This window comes from Rhinolophus ferrumequinum, chromosome 17, assembly GCF_004115265.2.
Source record: "Rhinolophus ferrumequinum isolate MPI-CBG mRhiFer1 chromosome 17, mRhiFer1_v1.p, whole genome shotgun sequence".
Classification (NCBI taxonomy): Eukaryota; Metazoa; Chordata; class Mammalia; order Chiroptera; family Rhinolophidae; genus Rhinolophus; species Rhinolophus ferrumequinum.
The window spans coordinates 32045587-32068585 of record NC_046300.1 but is presented as its reverse complement, the minus strand read 5'-3'; the positions used below and the strand labels follow the sequence as shown (position 1 = coordinate 32068585).

The following is a 22999-nucleotide window of genomic DNA, read 5'->3' as shown; positions in this document are numbered from 1 at the left end:
TTGGGCAAAGGCCAATGCGTAGTCACACAGTTAAGCGGGGAAATATTTGGATATTTACATGGGCAGGACCAAGGGGGAAAAAATAAAATCTCTTACATAATACACATAAAGTAGTAAGATAATGACTGTATGTAGCTAGAAAGGGAGCTGGGCAATGGCCGTTCCAGCATCTCTAAGATCAACCTACCACACAGCTGTGCTGTTTGCTAGTTGTTTTATGTATGTTAATTCTGTCTCCCTTCTAGACTGGAAGCTCATGAGAGCCACGCCTTATCTTCTATTGCTTCAGTTTCCTCCCTGGTGCTTAGTCCAAAGCAAAGATTTAATACATAAATTGTAATAAATATACAAAGCAAAAGACTACAGCAGAAAATCAACTCCAAATAATAATGTCATTGTGTCTTAAGTGTGACGAAATTAAAAAAAAAAAAAGATCTCATAACCAGCATTCTATGCTGATAAGATGAATGTTGAAATTCACTGCACCTGTGACCATGATTAATCATGTATTTCATCATGTACAAGTAATCGCGTACACGTTTAATCATGTATTTTCGGGTAAGCCTACTTCTTTAATATCCCTTTTCTATTAAATTACATGTACTATGCTAAGGGTCAAAGTAACTTCTTAGATCACCAAAATCTTATGGTTTTGTTAAAAAAAGTAAAGAAATTTTTAAAAATCTTTGACAGATGAACAAAAATATAACAGTATGAATCAGAATTAGAACAATCTTTACAAGTGAGTTAACATTATCACATCCTTTACACCAGTTTCTATAATTATGAAAGAATATATTCCCAAATATTGTTTTATTAATTTCATGATGCAGAAAAAAGGAAAAACCTCTATCTCACTTACTATTCATTTTAATTTTACTCTACTCTGATAACTAAAAAAAGAAATGCGAGATATTTATGCCAAAAAGAAAACTCTCTTCAAACATAAATTAATCAAGTGCAATGCCTGTAGCACTTTTTTAGCCCATAGCTAATACAGAAAGTCAATACAAATGTGAAGAAATGTGGTATTTACCTTGTAATTAAAATCCAGTGTATGAAAACTGTCAATGGTAGAGTGGTGCCCCCAAGTGGCATACTGATAAATTGCAATACACTGATGGAAAAATTAGAAACACAATATAGCCCTTGAATTTATCATGTTCTTTCATGAAATCGAAAAGTGCATATTATATGAACCCAGATTTCATAGGAGCTAGTAATAAGTATCCTACAGACAAACTCAGGCTCATGGTATACCCAAGTCACTTCTGTAACAAGGGATACCAAATGGTAGTCTGGTGTGTAATGGTATGATACACTTTCTTTATCTCAAAAGGTTAGGGGTGTGGCTGCAAAACAATGAAGGAAGTGTCAGATATACTCTGATCTATTAATAAAACAGTATTCATAATATTATAGAAACATTTTTATAAAGAATGCTCAGAATTTCTGGTCAAGATAGCAGAGTAGGTAGACGCTGTTTGCCTCCTCTTACGACCATATCAAAATTGCAACTAAACTGCAGAACAACCATCATTGACAGTTACCTAAAGTCTTGCTGAAATAAAGTCCTGCCTCTAAGTACATATGGAAAAGCCAATTCGAAACAGGTAGGAGGGGTAGAGACACGGAACGGGCTGGTCCCACACCTGCATGTGATCTTTAAAAATCAAGAGGGATAGCTCAGCTGCAAAGGTTCCTCTGGAGGATTGAGGGGTCCCAGCCCCACACAAGGTTCCCTGGCCCAGGGTTCCAGTGCCAGTAAGAGAAATCCCCATAACTTCTGGCTGTGAAAACCTCCACAGATTGTGGCTGGGTGAGACAGATGGCAGCTGGAGTCCCAGGCAATCCTCTTAAAGGGTCCATGCACAGACTTACTACTCCCTGACAAACTCACTGGCTCTAAGCTTCAGTGCTGGGGCAGCAGCTTGAAAGTCACCAGGGACATATAGGGAGGAAATGAGTTGTCTGGCTCCAGGGCAAGGGGTGGTGGGGCAGCTTTCTCTTAGACAGAAGTGCTGGCAGAATGAATAGTCTTTGTTGAATCCTACCCCCTCCCAGAGAGCAAGGAATTGAAAATATATTTGAAGAAATAATGACGGAGAACTTCCTAACCAGGCAAAGGAAATAGACATACAAGTCCAGAAAGTGCAGAGTCCCAACCAAGATAAACCCAAAGAGGCCCACACCAAGACACATCATAATTAAAATGCTAAAGGTTAAGGACAAAAAGAGACTCTTAAAAGCAGCAAGAGAAAAGCAATTAGTTACCTACAAGGAAGCTCCCATAAGACTGTCACCTAATTTCTCAACAGAAATTTTGCAGGCCATAGGGATTGGCACGAAATGTTCAAAGTGATGAAAAGCAAGGATCTACAACCAAGATTATTTTACCCAGCAAAGCTATAATTTAGAATTGAAGGACAGACGAAGAGCTTCCCAGACAAGAAAAAGCTAAAGGAGTTCATCACCACCAAACCAGTATTACAAGAAATGTTACAGGGACTTAAGATGAAAAAAAAGATAAAAAATATGAATAATAAAATGGTAATAACTATATATCCATCAACAATTACTTTCAGTGTAAATGGATTAAATGCTCCAATCAAAAGGTAGGGTGGCTGAATGAATCAGAAAACAAGACTTACATATGCTGCCTACAAGAGACTCATTTCAGATTGAAAGTCACACACACAGACTGAAAGTAAAGGGACAAAAAAAGATATTTCATGAAAATGGAAATGAAAAAAAAGCTAGGGTAGAAATACTTATTATACCAGACAAAATACACTCTAAAACAAAGTCTATAACATGAGACAAAGAAGAGCCCAGTAATCCCACTTCCTGGTATTTATCTGAAGAAAACCAAAATGCTACATTGAGGGGATGAATGCATCCATATGCTCATTGCAGCATTGTTTACAATGGCCAAGATGTGGAGACAGACTGCGAGTCCCTTGATGGATGAATGCATAAAGAGGAGGTGATACATATACACTATGGAATATTGCTCAGTCATGTAATGGAATGAGTTCTTGCCCTCTGTGGTGGTGTGGATGAACCTGGAGGGTACTGTGTTGAGAGTGGAGTAAGTCACACAGAGAAAGACAGATGCAACATGATTTTGCTTATATGTGGAACCTAAAGAACAAAACAAACAAACAAAATAGAAACAAACTCACAGATATAGAGAACATTTTGATGGTTGCCAGATGGGGTGTTGGTGGGGTGGGTAAAAAGGGGGAAGGGATTAAGAACTACAAATTGATTACAAAACAGTCATGGGGATGTAAAGTAAAGCACAGGGAACAAAGTCAATAACTATGTATAGTGCCAGGTGGTCACTAGACTAGTCAGGGGATAACTTCTTAAATTATATAAATGTCTAACGACTATGCTGTACACCTGAAATTAATATAAAATAATATTGAATGTCAAAAAAAAGTACTTTAGAGAATCCTTCAAACAAACAAGTACACAATACAAGAACGGAAGTACTGTACCTCAGTGAAGTGTCCAAGAGGGAGGAAAGAGAAAACGGAATATGTACATCTCACATATTTAGAGGTGATGACATACCAAAAGGATCAGCTAAAGAAAAATGAAAGTATATATGCCAGGGTCACACCCTACTCTTGGAATCCATTTCTACCCTAAAGGCAACCCATCTACTGTAGTTTCCCAGTTTGTTCTGTGCTCTCCTCCATGAAACATTTTTCTCAGACAACAAACTCCAATCTAGATTTATCTATGAAATAGGATAGCTGTCTAGCCTCCCTCAGGTATTTACCTTTTAAGCCTTAACACATTCCCACCACCCCCAGCAGCAATCAAAACAATCTCTAAACCTCCTTGAGGGAGTGGGGAAGGTATGTGACCTGGAGAACCAAGGAACTCTTACCTGGCCCATGAACTATGAATATGTAAATGATAGAGTTCTCATGTTATGGTGTTAGGAACTTGGTACACTTGAATAAAAAGCACCATATGGGAACCAGAGGACCTGGGCTCATATTTCCCCATTTCTGCTATGAACCTGCTACACTATCTTTGGCAAATCACTTCACCTTTCTGGGCTTCAGAGTCCTTATTTATAATGAACTGGGGTTATAATAAAGAGTTTTATAACTCATTTCTAGCTGCAGAATCCTTTCTGCAAATGATAGCTTTCAGGGAAACTAACAATGTATAACAGATTTTTTAAAAAAGGAATTAACTTTCTACCCATCTTTAACATTAACCAACTCCCTATGTTTATGGCCTAGTAAGTAAAGCAGAATTTAAAACCTTACCTGACCAAATTGCTTGGCGAATGGGTGGTGCTAATTAATGTGCTTTGCTCACAAACTGAAGGTTCAACTTTTAATACTCTGGGGAAAGAATCTGAAAAAACACGAATTTAGTTTCCTGCCTCCATACATGCATTAAACAGCAATTGCTGATGAGTTGCTATCTTACGTAGCTGTAAGATCAACATTCTGAATACCAATTTCTTTTGGACGATTACAGAGACATAAAAGAATACATGGCAAAAGAATTGTTACAATCTCAAGAAACTTCCTTGAAGAAGTTTTAAAAATTACATGTTTGACATCAGATTGCTTTGTTTGAGTCATTTTTTTCTCTCTTAAAAGTGGAATGCAAAAAAAAACTTCCATTTAATAGGGAATCCCAATTACAGTTATTGGGTAGATAAAGTTTTATTAAGCTTTCTTTATTTATTCCTTCAACTTGGATTGTTTATAAATGAGTCTCAGCTATTATAGAGTGATAATTCTATGTGAGACAATGTGATATCTATATTATATACATGTATGTACAAATAAATTTGTATTTATAAGTATCTCATATTGATTCATACTAAATTCTTTATATTTATATTGATACTTTGTACATACAGTATACAGATATCTATTTAACCCTTATTACAATCCTATGAGCTTTTATACCCATTTTACAGATAAGAAAACTGAAGTTCAGATTAGGAACCTGAATAACCTTAACCTCACAGTTAAAAACGGGACTGGATTTGCTTCTTATTCACCTCTGAAGATTGTGGTCTTAACTGTGACACTGTACTGCCTTCCTTCTGGCATTCTAGGATTTTGTGAGCAGCCATATCCATGATTCTTCATGATTTTAGCAGAGAGTTATAAAATTAAATGTCTACAAAGGTAGGCAGGTCATGGAAAGATGTGATGCAGTTGGGTGTAAGAGACAGTGAGGAATGTCAAGAATGGCTAACTGGAGGGCACAAGGTCTGTCTAAAGGGGAAGCTGCTACCCAGCTCCAGCCATATTGGCTACATAAGTAGCAATGTTAGCAAATGTTACCAAATCTTTTGATTTTTTTTCAAAAAAGATGAAAAACTCATTTTTTTTATGAGAGCTGTGCATTTTTACATAGTGGCAACTAATTTAGATTGAAATACAAACACTATGCAGGCCAAATGAAACACATCTGAAGGTTGAATGTGGCCAGTATGTAATATGTTGTAGAGATTCTGATAATTAATGATTCCTTTCCAAGAGATTCTAGACTAGACCTTCTGGTATCAAATGATTTGTCAGTTATCCCCACTATTGGATTCATTCCACATACCTAGGATTCGTCTGCCATCTTCAGCTCAAGTCACTTGTTTTAAGACTAGTGCAGGCACAGGGAAGGTCACTAATAAATCACTTCCTAACCAACGAACCCCCTCTTGCATCATTCTCATATTCTCATTTTCTCTCTCTCTCTCTCTACATACACACACACACACACACACACACACACACACACACACACAGACTACAGTCACTGATCATCTAAACTCTGATCATCTAAACTCAAGTTTGGTCTTCATAGATCTTTCTTTATTTACATCCCTTTAATCTACTTTTTAGCCTTCTGTGAATTCTCTTAAAATTCTTCATATTTGTTAATTGAAGAAACCAAAATTGGACATGGTTTTTACAGCGTGGTTTCACAAATCCTAGGTAAGATTTAGGTCTTACTTTCAATGTTTCCATAAAGGTTCTCTAGTAATTTTCATAAATTTATCATCCTGTTCTAAATAAATGGAAAAGTACCTTTAGGATTTAAAAGGGAAAATAATTCTTTTTGGTAGAAGTCATAAAGCATGTTTTACCAGAAAAACTATGAATTCTAGACAATTTTTTAAATTTTGAACATATTGTAAAGATTTTGTAGGGTGTCAGATGGGCACATATCTTATTAGGGAGATCACTTCATGACAGGGAAGATGCTTGAACACTGCACTATACACCTGAAGCTGGAGCTGAATAATATTGTATGTCAACTATAATTTAATATATATATTGTCACGGGATGTGGAGTATAGCTTAGGGAATAGAGTCAGTGGAATTGTAATAGATATATATGATGTCAGAGGGGCAATAGATTGGGGGAGGAGGTTACCACTTTGTGAGGGGTGAAAGGTCTAACTAGTGCATCGTTTTGTACACCTGAAACTAATTTCTAAAAAATTGAACATAAAGACCATTTAAAAGGTTGACTTTTAAAATAAAATAGTAGCATCTGTAACATTTACCTTTATAATTCCTAAAAAAACATTAAGAAGTAGAAAATTGTTTATCACACTGATTTTAAACCCACACATAAGTATCCAATGGGCAAAAGCTGGAAGAATTTGAAGTAGCCTCAAAACCTCTGAATAAAGAATAGATTATGGAACGGGAATGTGTTCTTCAGGAGTTAAGGGCTGATTTCTTGGATCATGCTTCCTTCTGCTTTCTCTTTCTCCTGTGCAAGTTTCTTCTCCTAACTTCAGTTCTAACTAACTTTTCACTGCAGCAAATTCAAACAACTTTAAGCAAAAAATGAAAATTCATACTTACCCGGAAGAAATGTACTTACCATCAACAACATAGCTCTTTGCATTAAAGAATTCAGTAAGAGATAGAAAAGTTCCTTGAATGGTGCCTTCAGATCAGATTTTTAAAGGCCTTTCAGTAGGTGAGTAAAGTACCCAAATGACCAAGAGAAGGGAAATGGGGTACATTATGTGAAAATAAGATTTTTATGCACATCAGAATCTCAATTGCAAGATTGCTTCCACTTAACCTGATTGGGACTTCTTGAACGATAAAATAAGAATTGTTTATAATAACTACAGTTTTAGAAATGTTGTGAAACGCAAATAAATAGAAATTCACATAGAGGTGAATAGGGTGTACTAAAGGAACTATGATATTAATGACTTTTGGCTTTTTTCTATGAAGGAGTTTTTCGAAGTCTGTAGTCATAGAGCCTTCAAATTAGAGATTTAAACCAAACAGGGGCTACCATCTAATATTAGCTTATGTTGATGACTCTCGTTATTTCTTTTCCTTCGACTTGATTGGACCCTATAAACTTTCATAGTAGAGAAAAACTCTTAAGCAAAGTGAAGGGTACTCCATGTCCTTAATCAACTAAGAGCTACACATACAGGGCAGCCAAGATTTGTATGAAGTATTTTTACTTACAATTCCTCTCCTTGTTTGGCTTTCTTGTCTGAAACCAGATAGACAGTTCCGAAACTTCCACTGCCAAGTTTCTTTTGAAGCACATATCTTCTTGCAATCAAGGTCTGTGGATAAGTGGAACTGGCTACTGATCCACTCATATACTTAGCAGCCTCTTGGAATTTCAGCATTGCTCCAAACAAGAGAGAACTGGTTTCTTTGTTTATAGAAACTTAACATTCAAATCTCCTAGGGGATGGTTGAATTCATCCAAGTAGCAGCGGTCAATGCCTTAAAGATGAAAAGCCCAGAGATCAGGTGTAAAGGATGTTGAACTATTCCTAATAAAAAGTTTAAGTTTTGGGGGCGGCCAGATGGCTCAGTTGGTTAAAGCGCAAGCTCTCAACAACAAGAGTGCCGACTGGACTTGGAGCTGAGCTGCGCCCTCCACAACTAGATTGAAGGACAATGACTTGGAGCTGATGGGCCCTGGAGAAACACACTGTTTCCCAATATTCCCCAATAAAATTAAAAAAAAAAATCCCACTAAATTATAGTTTTTTTAAAAAGTTGAAGTTTTTGACAGTGACACCTGCACCTTTATTAGTGGATTGAATGACACCATACTGATTAACTTGAATGACTTGAAAGAAAAATGTTAAAAGGTACTGAAGATTCCAATAGAGGACAGGAAGAGAACCTTCCCTATTACATTTAAATTTGGCAAAACTGAGTTACAGTCAAATTTCTCCAAAGTTCTGAGATGTACATATATTTTCCAATAAACAATCTGTTTAAGATATATATACTCCCCACCTACTTTTTAAAAAACATCCACATATAAGAACATTATCATTTCCTTAAATCTATATATTTGCATCAACTTTGTCTTTCTTCCTACGTCTATTTTGAATAACAAATAGTGAACTAGGATTAAACCAGAAATTAGCATGATGCTGCTTTCTTTAAACTTTTTTCTTCTGTAGACTTTAAACCATGGTATCAGCATTTATTAGAGTAGATGTGAAGAGGGATAAGGATTTAGAATGAATTTTTTCCCATACTAAGCAAATTCTGATCCAGTTTCTCAAGTTTCCGTTATACACACTATGTATAGAGTAATCTCCCTGGTTTGGAAACAAGAAGTGTCACAAAAGCAGTCAAGCCTAAAATTGTATTTTAATGTTAGCTGAATATAAATGTTACAGGTAAATCTGTAATTCCTCAAGGAGCTATAAATGTACAGCAGAATTATGAAAGGCAGGACTGTTTCATATATATGTGCATGGCAAAATCACTTTTATTTCATCAAAATGTAAAATATTTTGTTAGTAATCATGAAAAGTGGGTTTTGTTTCAAATCTGTATGAAAACATGGTTTTAAATCGAAGATTCTATGTCTTGGAGTAGGGTTTCCATATTCAACAATTCCAAAGCTGTAAAACAAAAACCTGTCGTATGTAATGATAAAACAAGATGTTATCTGTGTAGTTTGGGGTACATGGCCAATAATAGGCTTCAGAATGGAACATAAACAAATAAATGCCCATTTACAGCATTTTCCTTCTTGAAATAACGTATAATCAGGTAAGTTTCACCTGATGCCGTGAGAAGGAGACTAGTAACAGAGAAAGAGAGAGAGAAAGAGAGAGAGAAAAGGAGGGAGGGAAGCCAAATCATCTGAGGTCTATGTGCTCATGACAATACTAAAACATAAGCATTGGGTTGGAAATTCAGAGCTAAGGCCCATACCTCAAAATCCCTGAATAAATAAAAAATTATGTGGGATTATCAAGATCACAGAAAATATTAGTGAAATCTGCTGAAAAAAGTAACTGGAGTGCAGGCCTCCAAATGTATCTTTTGTTTGCCTCCTCTGCTAGCATAGAAGTGTTGTTTTCTGACCAAATTAAGCTGTTAAGAAAAACCTTTCCTATAACCTTTTCAACTGAAAAGGATCATTCAGATCACTCAGTAATTTTCCTTATTTTAGAGATGAGATAAAAGTCCTCGTGTAGCAAAAGAGAGAATAATTGGACTTTTGAGAAATCCAATTTCCCAGCAGCTGCTATGTGTCAATGAGGGTTTAAACCCTGCAGCGTCTAAGCAGTCTGGCCGGGGCTACAGAGTACTTTGGGACTAATTTCCCTCTGGCCCAACCTCACAGACTCAGCGCTGCAGCCCCCTTCCCAGTCCACCTTTAGGCCATCAATTCTATTAGTCTCTTCTGTGCAACCATAGTGTCACCTGGTTGCTTGAAAATAGACTGCATTGTGGATTCTAGAACTACCAGTTCACCTCTCAAGGTACCCTCACCCCACCTCAAAGGGTTGTGAATGAACTTGAGCGCCTGGAACACACCTTCTTTTCCTTTGTATCTTCGCTGCCTGGCATATAGTACGTGTTCAATAAATTGTTAGGGCAAATAAGCATCCAACAGACCAACTGCTGCGCAACGCTGGGGAGGAAAGTGTTGGGGTGAGAAGATTTAGAAAGTTGGATGGGAAACGTGAGAAAGATGAGAGATTACCTCCCTGTGCAAACTAACCCTTGGAGGTAAGCTGAGCTGAATGGGGGGAAAAGACAAGGGAAGAGAGTGTTCATCACAGATTGAAGCCAAGTCGTTCTCTTTCCTGGTAATGATAAATGAGGAAGTAGATTTGACACTAGATTCGGCTAAAGTTGAAATTTAAACTTAAAAATAAACCTTAACCTTAAGGTAAAACGAACAATTCCTTGTCTCAACTTTTTTTCGAATTTACATTTTCGCAAAGCGGGTTAACATATATCGAGGGAGCATTGGCAACTCCTGGGACTGGAGCAAATCCAGGAAGTAAGGAGTCCATGGACATGAGGTGGTCGCAGGCATGGAGACGCAAGTACGCGGGCCCCCACCGGGGCAGCCTGAAACCATCACCTTTCCCGGTACCGGGAAGCCCGGCACGCCCGGGGGAGCGCCTCTCGCATACCTTTCCGGGTCGAGCGCGCAGGAGCGGCGGCCCCTGGGGATGCTCAGAGTCCTGCCCGTAAGCGGGATGTACGTCGGGCAGGTGTCTAGGACCCTCCGAGCTCCAGGACCACTACTGGCCACGGATGTTGGGCACTGTTGCTAGGGAGACAGCGCGGGCATGCTGGGAAGTCGGGCGAGGCGACTTTGAGCCTGTCAGCGGGGCGGAAGTGTCCTTGGAGTCAAGTGGGCGGGGAGAAGAGAGCCAGGCGGGCGGGCCTCGCTTCCCTACCCTGACAGCAGCCATTTCGGAGCGGGCTTCTCAGCCTTCCCGAGGAGCGACCTCGCGGCGGAGCGCCTACCCTGGGCGCTTCTGGCTCTACGGGCTTCCCTGTGACGTCATACCCAGAGGCTTCCGGTTCCCGCTCTTGGGGTCGGACTCTCAGGTGCCAGGGCTTCCGGCTTCCCCGCCTCACCTGAGAGCTTCTAACGTAGGGGCTGGCCTTCTGGGAGGACCGAGGAGGTGGCCCTGCTGTTGGTCCGGGTGGCGGGATGTGAAGGCCCAGGTGGGGCGAGGTATGAAGGCCTGTATTTGAGGACTTAGATCAAACCTTTACGTGTGCCTTTCTCCGCCAGCACGCATTTGTTGAACAGCTACTCTGTGCAAGGTTCTGTAGTTAGCTTGGGATGAGTTGACAAGGTCTCAGCTGGCATAAGATTTACAAGACAAACTTCTAAAGAGATAAGTACTATGCAGAACACGGTGCTGAGATACGGCCAAGACGGGTGAAGTGAGTCAGGTGCAAAAGGGGATGCCCCCAAACTCTGTAATCAAGATAAATATATTTTAATGCAGTATCTTTAAAAATCACAATTAATGCAAAAAAAAATCCATGCTTAACATAATCTCATGATTTTGTAACAGTATCATGCCGAGTCATAGTGGAGCCTGAGGCTAAAGGAGAAACTTGTAATAGTGATCCTGTGACTTAAGTTAGCCAGATGTTGAAGGATGTTGTTTTGTAACTGGGCCTGATACGCAAAGAGAAGAAGATGAAATGAGCTTCTGGTGAGGGTAAAACTGGAGAGGTAGGCTTCTCGAGGCATGAAAACTTTCCTTACTCAAAACTATGCCAATTAAAATGGACCGATAAGCCAGTCTGAAAGAAGTTCCCAGATTCTGATTGTCAAAAAAGAAAAACTGGATCCTTATCATTGACCTGACACACTTTAGTTAACTGAAGCGCAGTGCTTTCTGGTTTATTAATTATGAGATTGAGAAAGATATAATTTTTATGGCTTAGGGCTTTCTGATCCCACAAAATAAATATTCTGTATTGTGACTGTTAAATATTCTGTATGGTGACTCATAAGTTATTTGTATGATGACCATTAAGTGTCGCAATATCAATATCACAGAAGTGCTATACTAGTGTGTCAATAATGGACTTTGACTGACTTTCCTTTAGAATCACCAGCAGCCTCCATTTGTATCCAAAGATCAAACTCCATGAGAAACAATTATTGAATTTGTGCCTTGCAACACACAGGGAAAGCAAAAGAGAGGGAAAAAGCACCCAGCTGGTTGGTGTTGCCTGAGGATTTAGGTAAGAATTGAGATTCTGACACCTAATATGTTGTATTTAAAGAGCTCTTTATAACATTTGCTGTTGATTTGATGGTGCTCGAAACAGTGACTTGGTCCCCTGTAAAAAGCATCATTTCAAAGTGTGTTCTTTTGTTTTAAACAGGCAATTCTTCAGACAGTCATCATGGGTATCCGAGGACTAATGAGTTTTGTGGAAGATCACAGTAATGAGTTCTTCACTGATTTGAAGTTGCGAGACACAAAAATTATCATTGATGGCTATGCTCTCTTCCACCGGCTTTGCTTCAATTCCAACTTGGAGCTCCGGTATGGAGGGGACTATGATTCTTTTGCAGATGTTGTACAAAAGTTCTTTGAATCAATGTTTGCTTGTAATATATGCCCATATGTTGTATTAGATGGAGGATGTGACATTTCAGATAAAAAGCTTACAACTTTGAAGGATCGAGCTAAAGAGAAGATCCAGATGGCCCATTCCCTTTCTGTTGGTGGGGGTGGGTATGTATGTCCCTTACTCATCCGGGAAGTGTTCATCCAGGTTTTGATCAAGCTGCAGGTATGTTTTGTCCAGTGCTTTTCAGAAGCAGATCGGGACATTATGACCCTGGCTAATCATTGGAATTGCCCTGTATTATCATCAGATAGTGACTTTTGCATTTTTGACCTGAAAACGGGGTTTTGCCCATTGAATAGCTTTCAGTGGAGAAACATGAACACAATTAAGGGCACACAGGACTACTATATCCCTGCCAAATGCTTTTCCCTGGATGCACTCTGCCATTACTTCAGCAATATGAATAAAGCTCTACTACCTCTCTTTGCGGTGCTGTGTGGAAATGACCATGTTAATCTGCCCATCATGGAGAGATTCTTAAGTAAAGTACGTCTCCCTCTTGGAGCTGCCAGTTCTAAGGGGAGGAGACACCACCGAGTTCTGGGACTTCTGAATTGGTTGTCTCATTTTGCTGACCCCACTGAAGCACTAGATAATGTTCTGAAATATCTACCAAAAAAGGATCAAGAAAATGTTAAGGAACTTCTCTGCTGTTCCATGGAAGAATACCAGCAGTCCCAGGTGAAGCTGCAGGATTTCTTCCAGTGCGGTACTTATGTCTGTCCAGATGCCTTGAATCTAGGTTTACCGGAATGGGTACTAGTGGCTCTGGCCAAAGGCCAGCTAGCTCCTTTCATCAGCGATGCTTTGGTGCTAAGACGGACCATTCTTCACACACAGGTAGAAAACATGCAGCAACCAAATGCCTACAGAATATCTCTGCCCATCCGGCAAATTATCTATGGGCTTCTTTTGAATGTTTCTCCACATCTGGAAAACATGTCCTGGAATTCATTGCCTCCTCAGACTTTCAGCGAAGTGGAAAGGATTAACAAAAATATCAAGACATCAATTGTTGATGCAGTACAACTGCCCAAAGATCATTGTGACTTAAGCAAATTGACTGAGGTAAGTGTTTGTAGTTACTAATGTAATGTTTGTAAAGCACTTTCCAGGTTACAAAATGCTTTTATGTATGTTAGCCCTCTTAATATAACAAACTGAGGTTGGTTGCCATATTGCTCGCATTTCATAGGTCAGGAAACTAGGGCTCAAAGTAGGTAACTATATAATACCTCAGCCAGCGAGTATCAGTGCTGGGACTCACAAGTAGATCTTTTAGCTCCAAATCTGCCGTTTCCACTGTGCTTCAGTAGTCTGTGTTATCTTTATAGTTATTAACTTAAACTCTGGGGATACTAGTTGTCAACAGAAAGGGGGTTATGTGGCTTAAAAAAAGAGAAAGGAAGAAGTTTTGAGCTACAAAAAAACAAAAACATAAGTGTGCCTACAGGCATTGAGCATAGGCATAACTAACATCTCAGGCTGTACCAGCTTTCAATTAACAAGATTTATACTGACACTTGGATCTAATTTTTCATTTTTATTGATGAGGACTTTTTTTTTTAGGCTTTCGCTTTATGGCATCATGGTGATTTGCTTAGTTTGATACTGAAAACATGACTCTTAGCCTGAGTCAGTGTTGCTTAAACCTGAGTAATAGACCAATCACCTTTTCAAGGTAAAAAGTATTCTCCTGGATCCCAGTGTTTATTTTGTTTTTTATATGACATAAATAAATTAAAAGTTATGAATAGATATGAAACTGCTTATGCTAATACAATTAAATTTACAAATTAAAGGCAGATAAACTTAGATTACCAATTGAAATGCCCACTGTGGGTTTTCTTAAATCGAACTGAATATTCAGACTCCCGAGACTCATAGGCTGCTGGTGGTGCCAGTCAACTGAGGATGTAGAACAGCAACCATAGCTTCCCAGCAGGTTTGAATCAGGCTTTCCTTTAATGTGGGAGACCTTGCAACATTGGTTCTCCACTGGCGGTGATTTCACACACACAACCCCCCCAGGGAAGGTGATGTTTGGCAATGTCTGAAGACACTTTTGATTGTCACTACCTGAGGGTTAGGGATGGGGGTGGGGGAAGGGAGAGGTTCCTAGTGGGAAGAGGTTTCAAGGATGCTGCTAAACATCCTGCAATGCACAAGAGATTCTCCACAACAAAGAATTATCCAGCCCAAATTGTCAGTGATGCCAGTCCATCAGTCCGTGGCCTACTCAGTGGAGCAGGAACTAGCCTCTTTCGCCTCCCCATTAGTGACAGCTCAGGCAGGAGCAAACGGGATTCACATCAAGGTGGTCCAAGAGCCTCCTTGGCAATGAGGAATGACTGCTAATGGGAACAGGGTCTCTTTGGGGTGATGAAATGTTCTGGAAGTAGTGATGGTTGCACAGGCTTATAAATACACTAAAACCACTTTAAAAGGATGAATTTTATGACATGTGAAATATGTCTCAATTAAAGAAATAGAAAGTCTCACTGCTTCTTCCCCACAGGATCCAATCTTGCTTGTAACAATTCCATAGATACAGCTTTCAAGGTCTCTGCAAGGGACATGCTTGATTACAAGTCATTGCAGTCAGAGAAGCCCCAGGATATGGTGTTTACAGTTCATTTATAGTTCAAGTCTAGATGCAGTTTTACAAGAGTCATTTTTATCATGCTAAGTAACACAGCTGACAAACTTTATCATGTTTCTAGGTTTACACAACTAGAAAGTTGAGCATGGGTCAAATTCCAGACAGATGGTTTATTAGAACTTTACCCACACCAGTAAAATTGTAATTGGCAACATTCTAAAGGATGATGTTTTGCTGAAATGACATTTCTGCTCACACCGTAAATGGTGCTGTGTTGGAGGGCTTTTTAAAACTTTTTTATGGCTTTATTGAGAACTCATTGACATCCACTGGCAATGCCCATATTTAAAGTGTGCACTTTTGAGTTTTGATGCATGCTTACATTCGTGAATCCATCCTGCAATTAAAGAATGTTTTCCATCACCCCTAAAAGTTTCCTCTTGCCTCTTTGCAATTCATCCCTCTCTGCATATGTGCATATAGCAGAGTGCACACATAATTATACAGCTTGATGAATTTTCACCTACTCGACAGTTCCATGTAAAAAGCAGCCACATGAAGACTCTTTATCGGCACCCTAGTGTATGGTTCCAGTCACTTCTCCCACCCCTGTAATCATTACTCTGACTTCTAACAACATGGAATCGTTATGATTGTTTTAATACTTTATAAAAATTTAATCGTACAGTATGAATCTTTCATCTGGCTTCTTTTATTGAGTTTGTGAGATTCATTCATATCACTGAGTAGCTGTAAATCATTCATTTCTCATTGCTGTATACTATTACATAGTGGGAATATTCCACAGTTGGTTTTTCATCTTATAGCTGATGATGGGCATTTTGGTAGTTTGCAGTTGGGGATATTATGAATAGTGCTATGAACATTCTAGTGCACACCATTTAGTGAAAATATAATATGAACACATTTCTATTGCATATATAACTTGCAATAGAAAGTAGAGTGGGATTGATGGGCTGTAGGATACCCATATATATGTTCAGCTTAGAAGATATATGCCAAATGGTCTTGTAAAGTGGTTTTACCAATATTCCTACCAGCAGCTTATAAAAATTCCTCTTATTTTACACCCTTGCTGATACTTGGTATTTTCTATCCTTGTAAAAAAATTTATCTCTTCTAATAGTTGTGTGGTGGCATCATTTTAGCCAATTTAGTAGGTGTTAATTTATATTTCTCTGATGACTGATTTGAGCATCACTGGCCATTTGGATATTGTTATGTAAGTTTCTGTTCAAAGTGTTTTGCCCATTTTCCTGTTCATATTTTTATTTTTATATGAAGGTCCTTTGTCAAATAACATGTATTGTGAATTGCTTCTCTCATTCTGTGAATTGTCTTTTCACTCTAGTATGTTTTGATAAACAGAAGTTCTTAATATTAATATATATATTAATACAGTATAATTTATACTATATATTAATATAGTATAATTTAAATTTTTATTTATGGTTATCCCTTTGATGATCTACTTAAGAATTTATTGCCTACTGCAAGGTCATGAAAAAATTTTTTGCCTTTCACATTTAGATCTACAATCTATCTAGAACTGATTTGTTTCTATATGGTGTGACGTAGGGATCAGGACACTTTTCAACTTTTCATGAGACATGCAAATCCAGTTGAGTCAATTAGTATAGCACGTTGAATATACTTGCTAAGTGGAGGTGACAACTGATCTCATCACTTATCTGTATTCAAAGCAGGGTGAAATTTTAGTTCACTGTTTATGCGTGATATCATTTGGATTTCCCTTGGTATAAGCTAATCAATTCTGTAATTAGCCCATGATAATTCTAAAACAGTATCAGGTGCAAATGTGATTCCAGAGACAAATGCAGGTAAAAATATAGAAATTTTGTGATAGTGTCTATTCATTTTGTTTTTCTTAACATGATGTGGCAATAATACTTTGATCATCTGCTTTGTGCCAACTATTATAATGGAAACTTCATACAATCTCCCATTTAATTCCCACAGTAAAGACATAGGATAGGATTTCCTTTTTGGTCACATTAGTTGCAGTGGACAGAGCATCACTCAGGTTAACCAATGAGAGGTTAATCATAAAGAGATGGAAGTGGATCATTCTTGGGGAGGGAGGTGGTGCCAAGACCAGCCTCTCTCTGAGCACCTCTACCTCTGTGTGGCAGTTTCTTCTGCAGGCTTATGCTTTCCCTCCTCCTGGGGAGATAAAACCAGGAGGTTTTATCTGTCACATGAGGTAAAACCTAACCAGATCTAAGGGCTGTGAGCAGAGTAGAGCCCCTTTTGGAAGGGGCTAAGGACTGGTGGGTTCCATGAAACATTTTGTATAACTCACCATAGTGCTCATTTTACAGATGATCAGACTGGCGGTAGAAAAGCTCAGAAACTTGCCTGAGGCCATGGAGTTAGTGAGGGACAGAATGTCTCTGAAGTCAAGCTCAGACTCCTCTGTTCACACTAGAAGTACAACTATTTTTCTCTCAAAGTTTGTCAAGTCCCCCTGAAGGTGCCCTTTTAATAGTACTAATTTCCTTATCTGTGAAAGTATGTGACCTGGAAGGTTCCTTACGGTTCTTAAGATTCATTAGGGAAAATTATTTCAGCAAGCCCAAAGCCCTCATAGCTGTTTACTTCCTTTTATTTGAAGTGCACGCTCTAATACATGGAGTATAAGGGAGTGTGGTGTGTTACTGCCAGCACAGAGCAGGTAGTCGTTAAGTATTCCTATGTCCCTTGAATATACTCCACCTACAGGTAGCCACCCTTGGACAATCCCTGTGTGGGAAAACAAAAAGACAATAAAACATTCAGCAGGGTAGGGTCATGAGACAGGACCCAAACAAATAGAAGGCTGCTGTATGATAATGCCCCAAGGGTGCATGTAGCCCAAGTTTCTTCTGGAAGTGGTCTGTAATGGCGTCGTTGTGGAGAAGGTGGGGCCTAAATACTCACTGGCAAGTAAAGTTGTGGTTGAGCATAGATCTTTCTCAAAGCAGAAGTTAAAATGCAGATTCCTGGGCTCCCCTTGGATTTACTGACTCAAAATTTAGGGGGCGGAGCCTGAGGATGGAATTTTTAATAAGCTCCCCAAGTGACATGTACACGGAAGATGCTCACCAGCCTACATGGAGGATGGAAGGACAAGAGCAAGGGCTGTGTAACAGTTGTAGACAATACATTCAGTCAATCATATTTATTAATCACCTTATTCATGTTCTGAATGCTTTGAGTGTGGCCAATTTTTTTTTTTTTGCCCCAGGAAGGTAAGAAACTGATACAGCAGTTTCATTTTCATTAAAGTCTCTTCTTACTAGGAAAAAGAAAAAAAGACATTCCCCAAAGTAAATAAAGTAAATAAGTTTGTTATGTATTTTCAGCTCTCCTTGGCCAGACGGCTGATGCTCCTGTTAGAAACGCTGAAGGTGAAACAGACCATCCTGGACCCCGTCCCCGCTTCGTTGAAACTGCCCATTGCCGTCAGTTGCTATTGGTTGCAGCACCCAGAGGCCAAGGCAAAGCTGCATCATCTACAAGCCTTACTGCTGGGGATGCTGGTGGGGCCCTTGCAGGCCATGATCCACAGCCCTGGTAGGTACCTGGAAGTCCCAGGAGTGTATTTTTGCATGTTACTTCCATGTAATAGAAAGTTTACACCAACACACACATATTCCTGGATTATCTACTCCTGTCAATTCTATCAGAACTTAGAAACGGAGGCACCAGGATGTCATTCATTCATTGGCAACTATTTTTGAGCACGTCCATGTGCTGGGCTCAATGCTGGAGGGTTTGATTTCAAGGGCACAGTAGTGAAAATGAACTGATACCACCTAATCCCATCTGCTCTGGGGCACAAATGCTTTCACCTACGAAGTAGGACTGTGACAGGCCAGCTGCATTTTGTGTTCCACATTTTCTATCCCTATCCTGGTGGTCAGTACAGCAGTAGCAGCCTCAGTAGAAACATAATTAAATTTTCCCATCGGTGAAACTTCTGAGTTACGAGCACGATAAACATCCATGTTTGTGCTGTTTTTTTACTTTTCTTTTTCTCCATTGTAAGTTTCAATTAGTAAGTAAGTAGTGATGGTAGAAATACTAACTTCTATTTCTATTGGAGAAATACTCTGAGGCACTTTCATCTGCAATTAAATATTAGGTGAAATAAATGTTGATGCATTGGAGCACTTCAGTTCTCCAATGGAATTATTCTCTTTACAGATTATGAATGCTGTGACAGCTTATGTAAATATATGCAATAGTTAACACACTCTAGAATAGTAGTATCCAAAAGGATAGCTACTAGCCACATTTCAAGTGCTCAGTAGCCACCTGTGGCTAGAGGACAGGGCAGATATGGGACATTTCCGTCATTACAGAAAGTTCTACTGGCTAGTGCTACTCTGGAGTTCACTTTTTAAAATAAGTTAAATGAAAGAATGAAGCAGCGTAGACTCCAAGACAAGTGTGAGAGTAGCTGTCAGAAGGGACTGTTGTTGTATGACAGCCAACTTAATGCAAAACTAGGAAGTTAAGGGCCACTGCTGGTTAAGACATAAGTTTAGGGTATTTCCTCTCATTGGATAATAAATATAGTTAAAATTCTCAGAGCACAAGCCTGTTCAGTTTTTACCTGAGTCCAATAGAAGGGGCATGTCAAGGGTCTGTTTCTTTTCTTTTAGGAATTGTGGACCCGACCCCCAGGCAGGCTCAGTGCCTTGCTGCTCGCTAATTGGTAAAAGGTGGGCCTCCTTTTTATTATTTTCAAGTTGGTCCGGATGTTATTTTGTGCATCCCTGCTCAGAGAAACCTGCAGGAGCTTATAGCTGAACACACGCAGCATTCTTCATGCCCAAGATTTTTGCTTCTTGCCCCTTATCCTCTGTGAAGAAGCTGATTATTTGCCACATTCTCTAGGAGTCATACTTTAGTTTTCCTCCCGTTAAACAGAAATTAAAATGTGCTTTGAACACACAGCCTGTTACTTTAAGTGCATTATAGTATGGGGTCTCCATGAAAGGAAGTTTGGTGGAAGAGAACAATAAAGAATGATATTTAGTAGTAATTTGTATTTTTCAGAGAGACAGATTCAGGATTAGGAGAGTGTGATGCAGATGTGTTTAGACCAGTGGAAGAGATACTGTTTTATAAAATAATTTGAGGTTGAATAAAGTTAGGCTATCGTTAAAAAGGCATTTCAGTATAATATTTCAGTTTATACAGCAAGGCTTTTACACTGACATTAAAATAATAAAGAGCCAGAAAAGCATTTTGGTTATTTAAACTAAATTTTTTCTTCATGGAATTTGAAGTTATAATATATGAAGAAAATGACAAGCTGATACAGTCTTTTGGGGAATACTGCCCTTGGGTTGTCTCTTTCTCTAGATAAGAAACATCTGCGGGAGGATGGTGCTAAGATGTTGTATGAAGAGTTGCAAAGAATGAAGGAGCAGACACGGCCAGGCACGAGACTGGATTTAGACACAGCTCACATCTTCTGTCAGTGGCAGTGCTGTCTGCAGATGGCGATGTATCTCAATCAGCTGCTGTCCACTCCTCTCCCCGAGCCAGACCTAACTCGGTAAGCACCACGGAAGCTAGTTCAGATGGCTGCACACCACAGAAGTAAATACTCTTATTTATATTTAAAGCAAAGAAGTTATTTAAAAAAAAATTAATCTTAGTATAATTGGTTTTGGAGCACTGTTATAGCTAAAGAACTGGAAACAGAAACAAATATTTCCATAGTCCCAAAGTTTCCATGATTTTTTTTTGATCAGATTTTTAAAAAATCAGTTCTAAAGTAAAAGTAGAAAAGAGGCAGTTGTTGGCAGGATGTAACTCATTCCCTCGTTTCTTTTAAATCTTGTTCAATTATCACTTTATAAAGGCTTTTTCTGATCATCCTACTGAACTATTACTCTCTACTTCTAGTCACGCTAGTCCTATTACTCTTTTATATTTCTGTAATTGCATTTCTTACCACTTGGCATATTGTTCACTCATTCATTCAAATATTAATTAAATGCCTACTTTGTGCCTATGGTGTAGTGAACAAAACATTTTTAAAAATCTCCACTGTCATGGAGACATTTTATTCTAGTGAGATGACTATTAGATGCTTAAGTGAACTTTATCAAGGGTTTTTGTTTGCCCGGCAAGTATGAAGAAGGGAGATGCAGCCTGTGTGCCAGTGATTATAATGTTTGATTATGGAGTTGAAGCTGTGTAAAAAAGAAATGATAGCAGTAGCGTGTGGGCCAATGAAAAAGCAGTAGGATCAATGGATTGGACATCCTGGTGATTGTCCATCCAGAAGGTACTAGAGGGAGTGAGGAAGGTAAAAGGGAGATGGGTAGAAAATGGAGTTGAAATTGTATATATGCATTGTCTCTCTCCACTTGAATGTAAACTCTATGAGGGCAGGGTCCTGTCTATTTTATGTACTGTTGTATCCCCAGTGTCCAGCATATAGTAAGTACTCAAATATTTGTTGAATAAATGAGTGCTATATGGAGGCATACAAAATACACTGAAAAGTTGAAAAGCTTCCTAGCAGTAAATAGTGTTGTTTACATATTTCTGGGCCTCATATATAAGCTAACCCTAGAACCCTCTACCAAATAAGATTAATTGGCCTTTGACCTATGGATTTTTTATTCCATAATTTAGGTCATTCTCGACTGGATCCTCTCAAGTTGCCAGAAATCCCTTTAAAACAAAGCAGGAAAAACAAGACCAAACAGTTCTCTCAATAATGATTTCAGTAGGATTGTTCCTGCATCTCAGCATTACCAAAGCTTCTTAAATGATGATTTTACACTGATTAAATGATGGTTCTACATTAAGTGCTAAGGCACCAGTTGTTCAGCTCTGGCAGTTATTAAATTTCTGGCTTGCAGTTACTCCCATCTTATATTTGTGAAGTAGGTTTTTAGTCCAAATGACTGATTGACCTTGCAAATGATACCATTAAATTTTCTCGTATTTCAACAGTCTGCCTGTTTGGTTTATCAAAGGCATTCCTTTTCTTTGAAGTGTTAAGAGGCCTCCTCAACTTGGAGCTAGTGGCAGAACCAGCAACCCTCCCTTACTTAATTTGTTCATAAAAATATTGCCAACCGAGAAGTGATCTCTGTAATAACTCAGTTCCTTCCTACAAGGAACAGATTATGCCTAAGTAATTTTAATAATAATTTCATAGAAGAGTTCTCAGTGGTTAGATGCATTTGCTGAAGCTGTGTTCACCATGCTTGTCCCAGTGCACTGAACCTATGCTTTAACAGCACCCTTCTCTCTCCCATTCAACAGCCTGTATAGTGGAAGCCTGGTGCATGGACTATGCAGGCAACTTCTAACATCGACCTCTGTAGAAAGTCTCCTGAGCATGTGTCCTGAGGCAAAGCAACTTTATGAACATCTGTTCAATGCCACCAGGGCATTTGCCCCTTCTGTATTACTCCTACCAAAGGGTAAATCAAATTCAAAAAAAAAAAGGCAAAAGAAACAAGGTACCAACCGATCAAAGAATAGAGTGGGAACCATCTCAGACACTAGATGTTGGTACGAGGTAAGCAATCGGTTTGGGCCATTAATGGTTGAAAACATGGAGGAACATCAGGCCTCAGAGTTTGAATAAACTGTCTGCAACCAGATGTATAAATCTCACTTAAAATTTTTCTGTTAACTCCCTTAAAATGATTAACTTTTTTCTTTACAACTAACCTGTTAGGGGATAAACACTGCAATAGGTAATCTTTGAATTTAAAGGTATTTTGTATTCTTTTAATAAATACAACCTGATTTAAAAAACTTCTGTATTCCTTATAGACATTTGAAAGCATATTTGGGGGGTGATCGGTTAGCTCAGTTGGTTAGAGCGTGGTGCTAATAACACCAAGGTTGCCGGTTTGATCCCCGCATGGGCCACTGTGAGCTGCGCCTTCCTTAAAAATAAATC

At 38.9% G+C, this 22999-nt stretch overlaps 2 protein-coding genes across 11 annotated transcripts in view; one reads left to right on the top strand and one right to left on the bottom strand.

Moving 5' to 3' along the window:
- NEK11 (NIMA related kinase 11) overlaps positions 1-10582 on the bottom strand; it is a 203233-nt gene extending 192651 nt beyond the window's left edge. For all 6 annotated transcript variants that reach the window (XM_033132582.1, XM_033132583.1, XM_033132584.1 and 3 more), the window contains exons 1-2: positions 10445-10582; positions 7497-7766 (exon numbers count right to left, since the gene is read on the bottom strand). In XM_033132582.1, coding sequence (XP_032988473.1) covers positions 7497-7666 — 170 coding nt within the window. In that variant the 5' untranslated portion in view covers positions 7667-7766; positions 10445-10582. The remainder of the gene's footprint in view (positions 1-7496; positions 7767-10444) is intronic.
- A 125-nt stretch (positions 10583-10707) lies between these two features.
- Positions 10708-22847, top strand: ASTE1 (asteroid homolog 1). 5 transcript variants are annotated; one of them, XM_033132578.1, is made up of 6 exons: positions 10708-10988; positions 11892-12029; positions 12174-13493; positions 18414-18624; positions 20425-20620; positions 22351-22847. In XM_033132578.1, exons 3-6 carry the CDS (start codon positions 12195-12197, stop codon positions 22676-22678), a joined length of 2034 nt encoding a protein of 677 aa, XP_032988469.1. In that variant the 5' UTR covers positions 10708-10988; positions 11892-12029; positions 12174-12194; the 3' UTR covers positions 22679-22847. The 5 variants fall into 5 exon arrangements, with proteins under 5 accessions (XP_032988469.1, XP_032988470.1, XP_032988467.1 ...); XM_033132579.1 differs by having other exon boundaries at positions 10708-10998; positions 11973-12029; XM_033132576.1 differs by having other exon boundaries at positions 10708-10998.
- Positions 22848-22999: the final 152 nt, after the last annotated feature.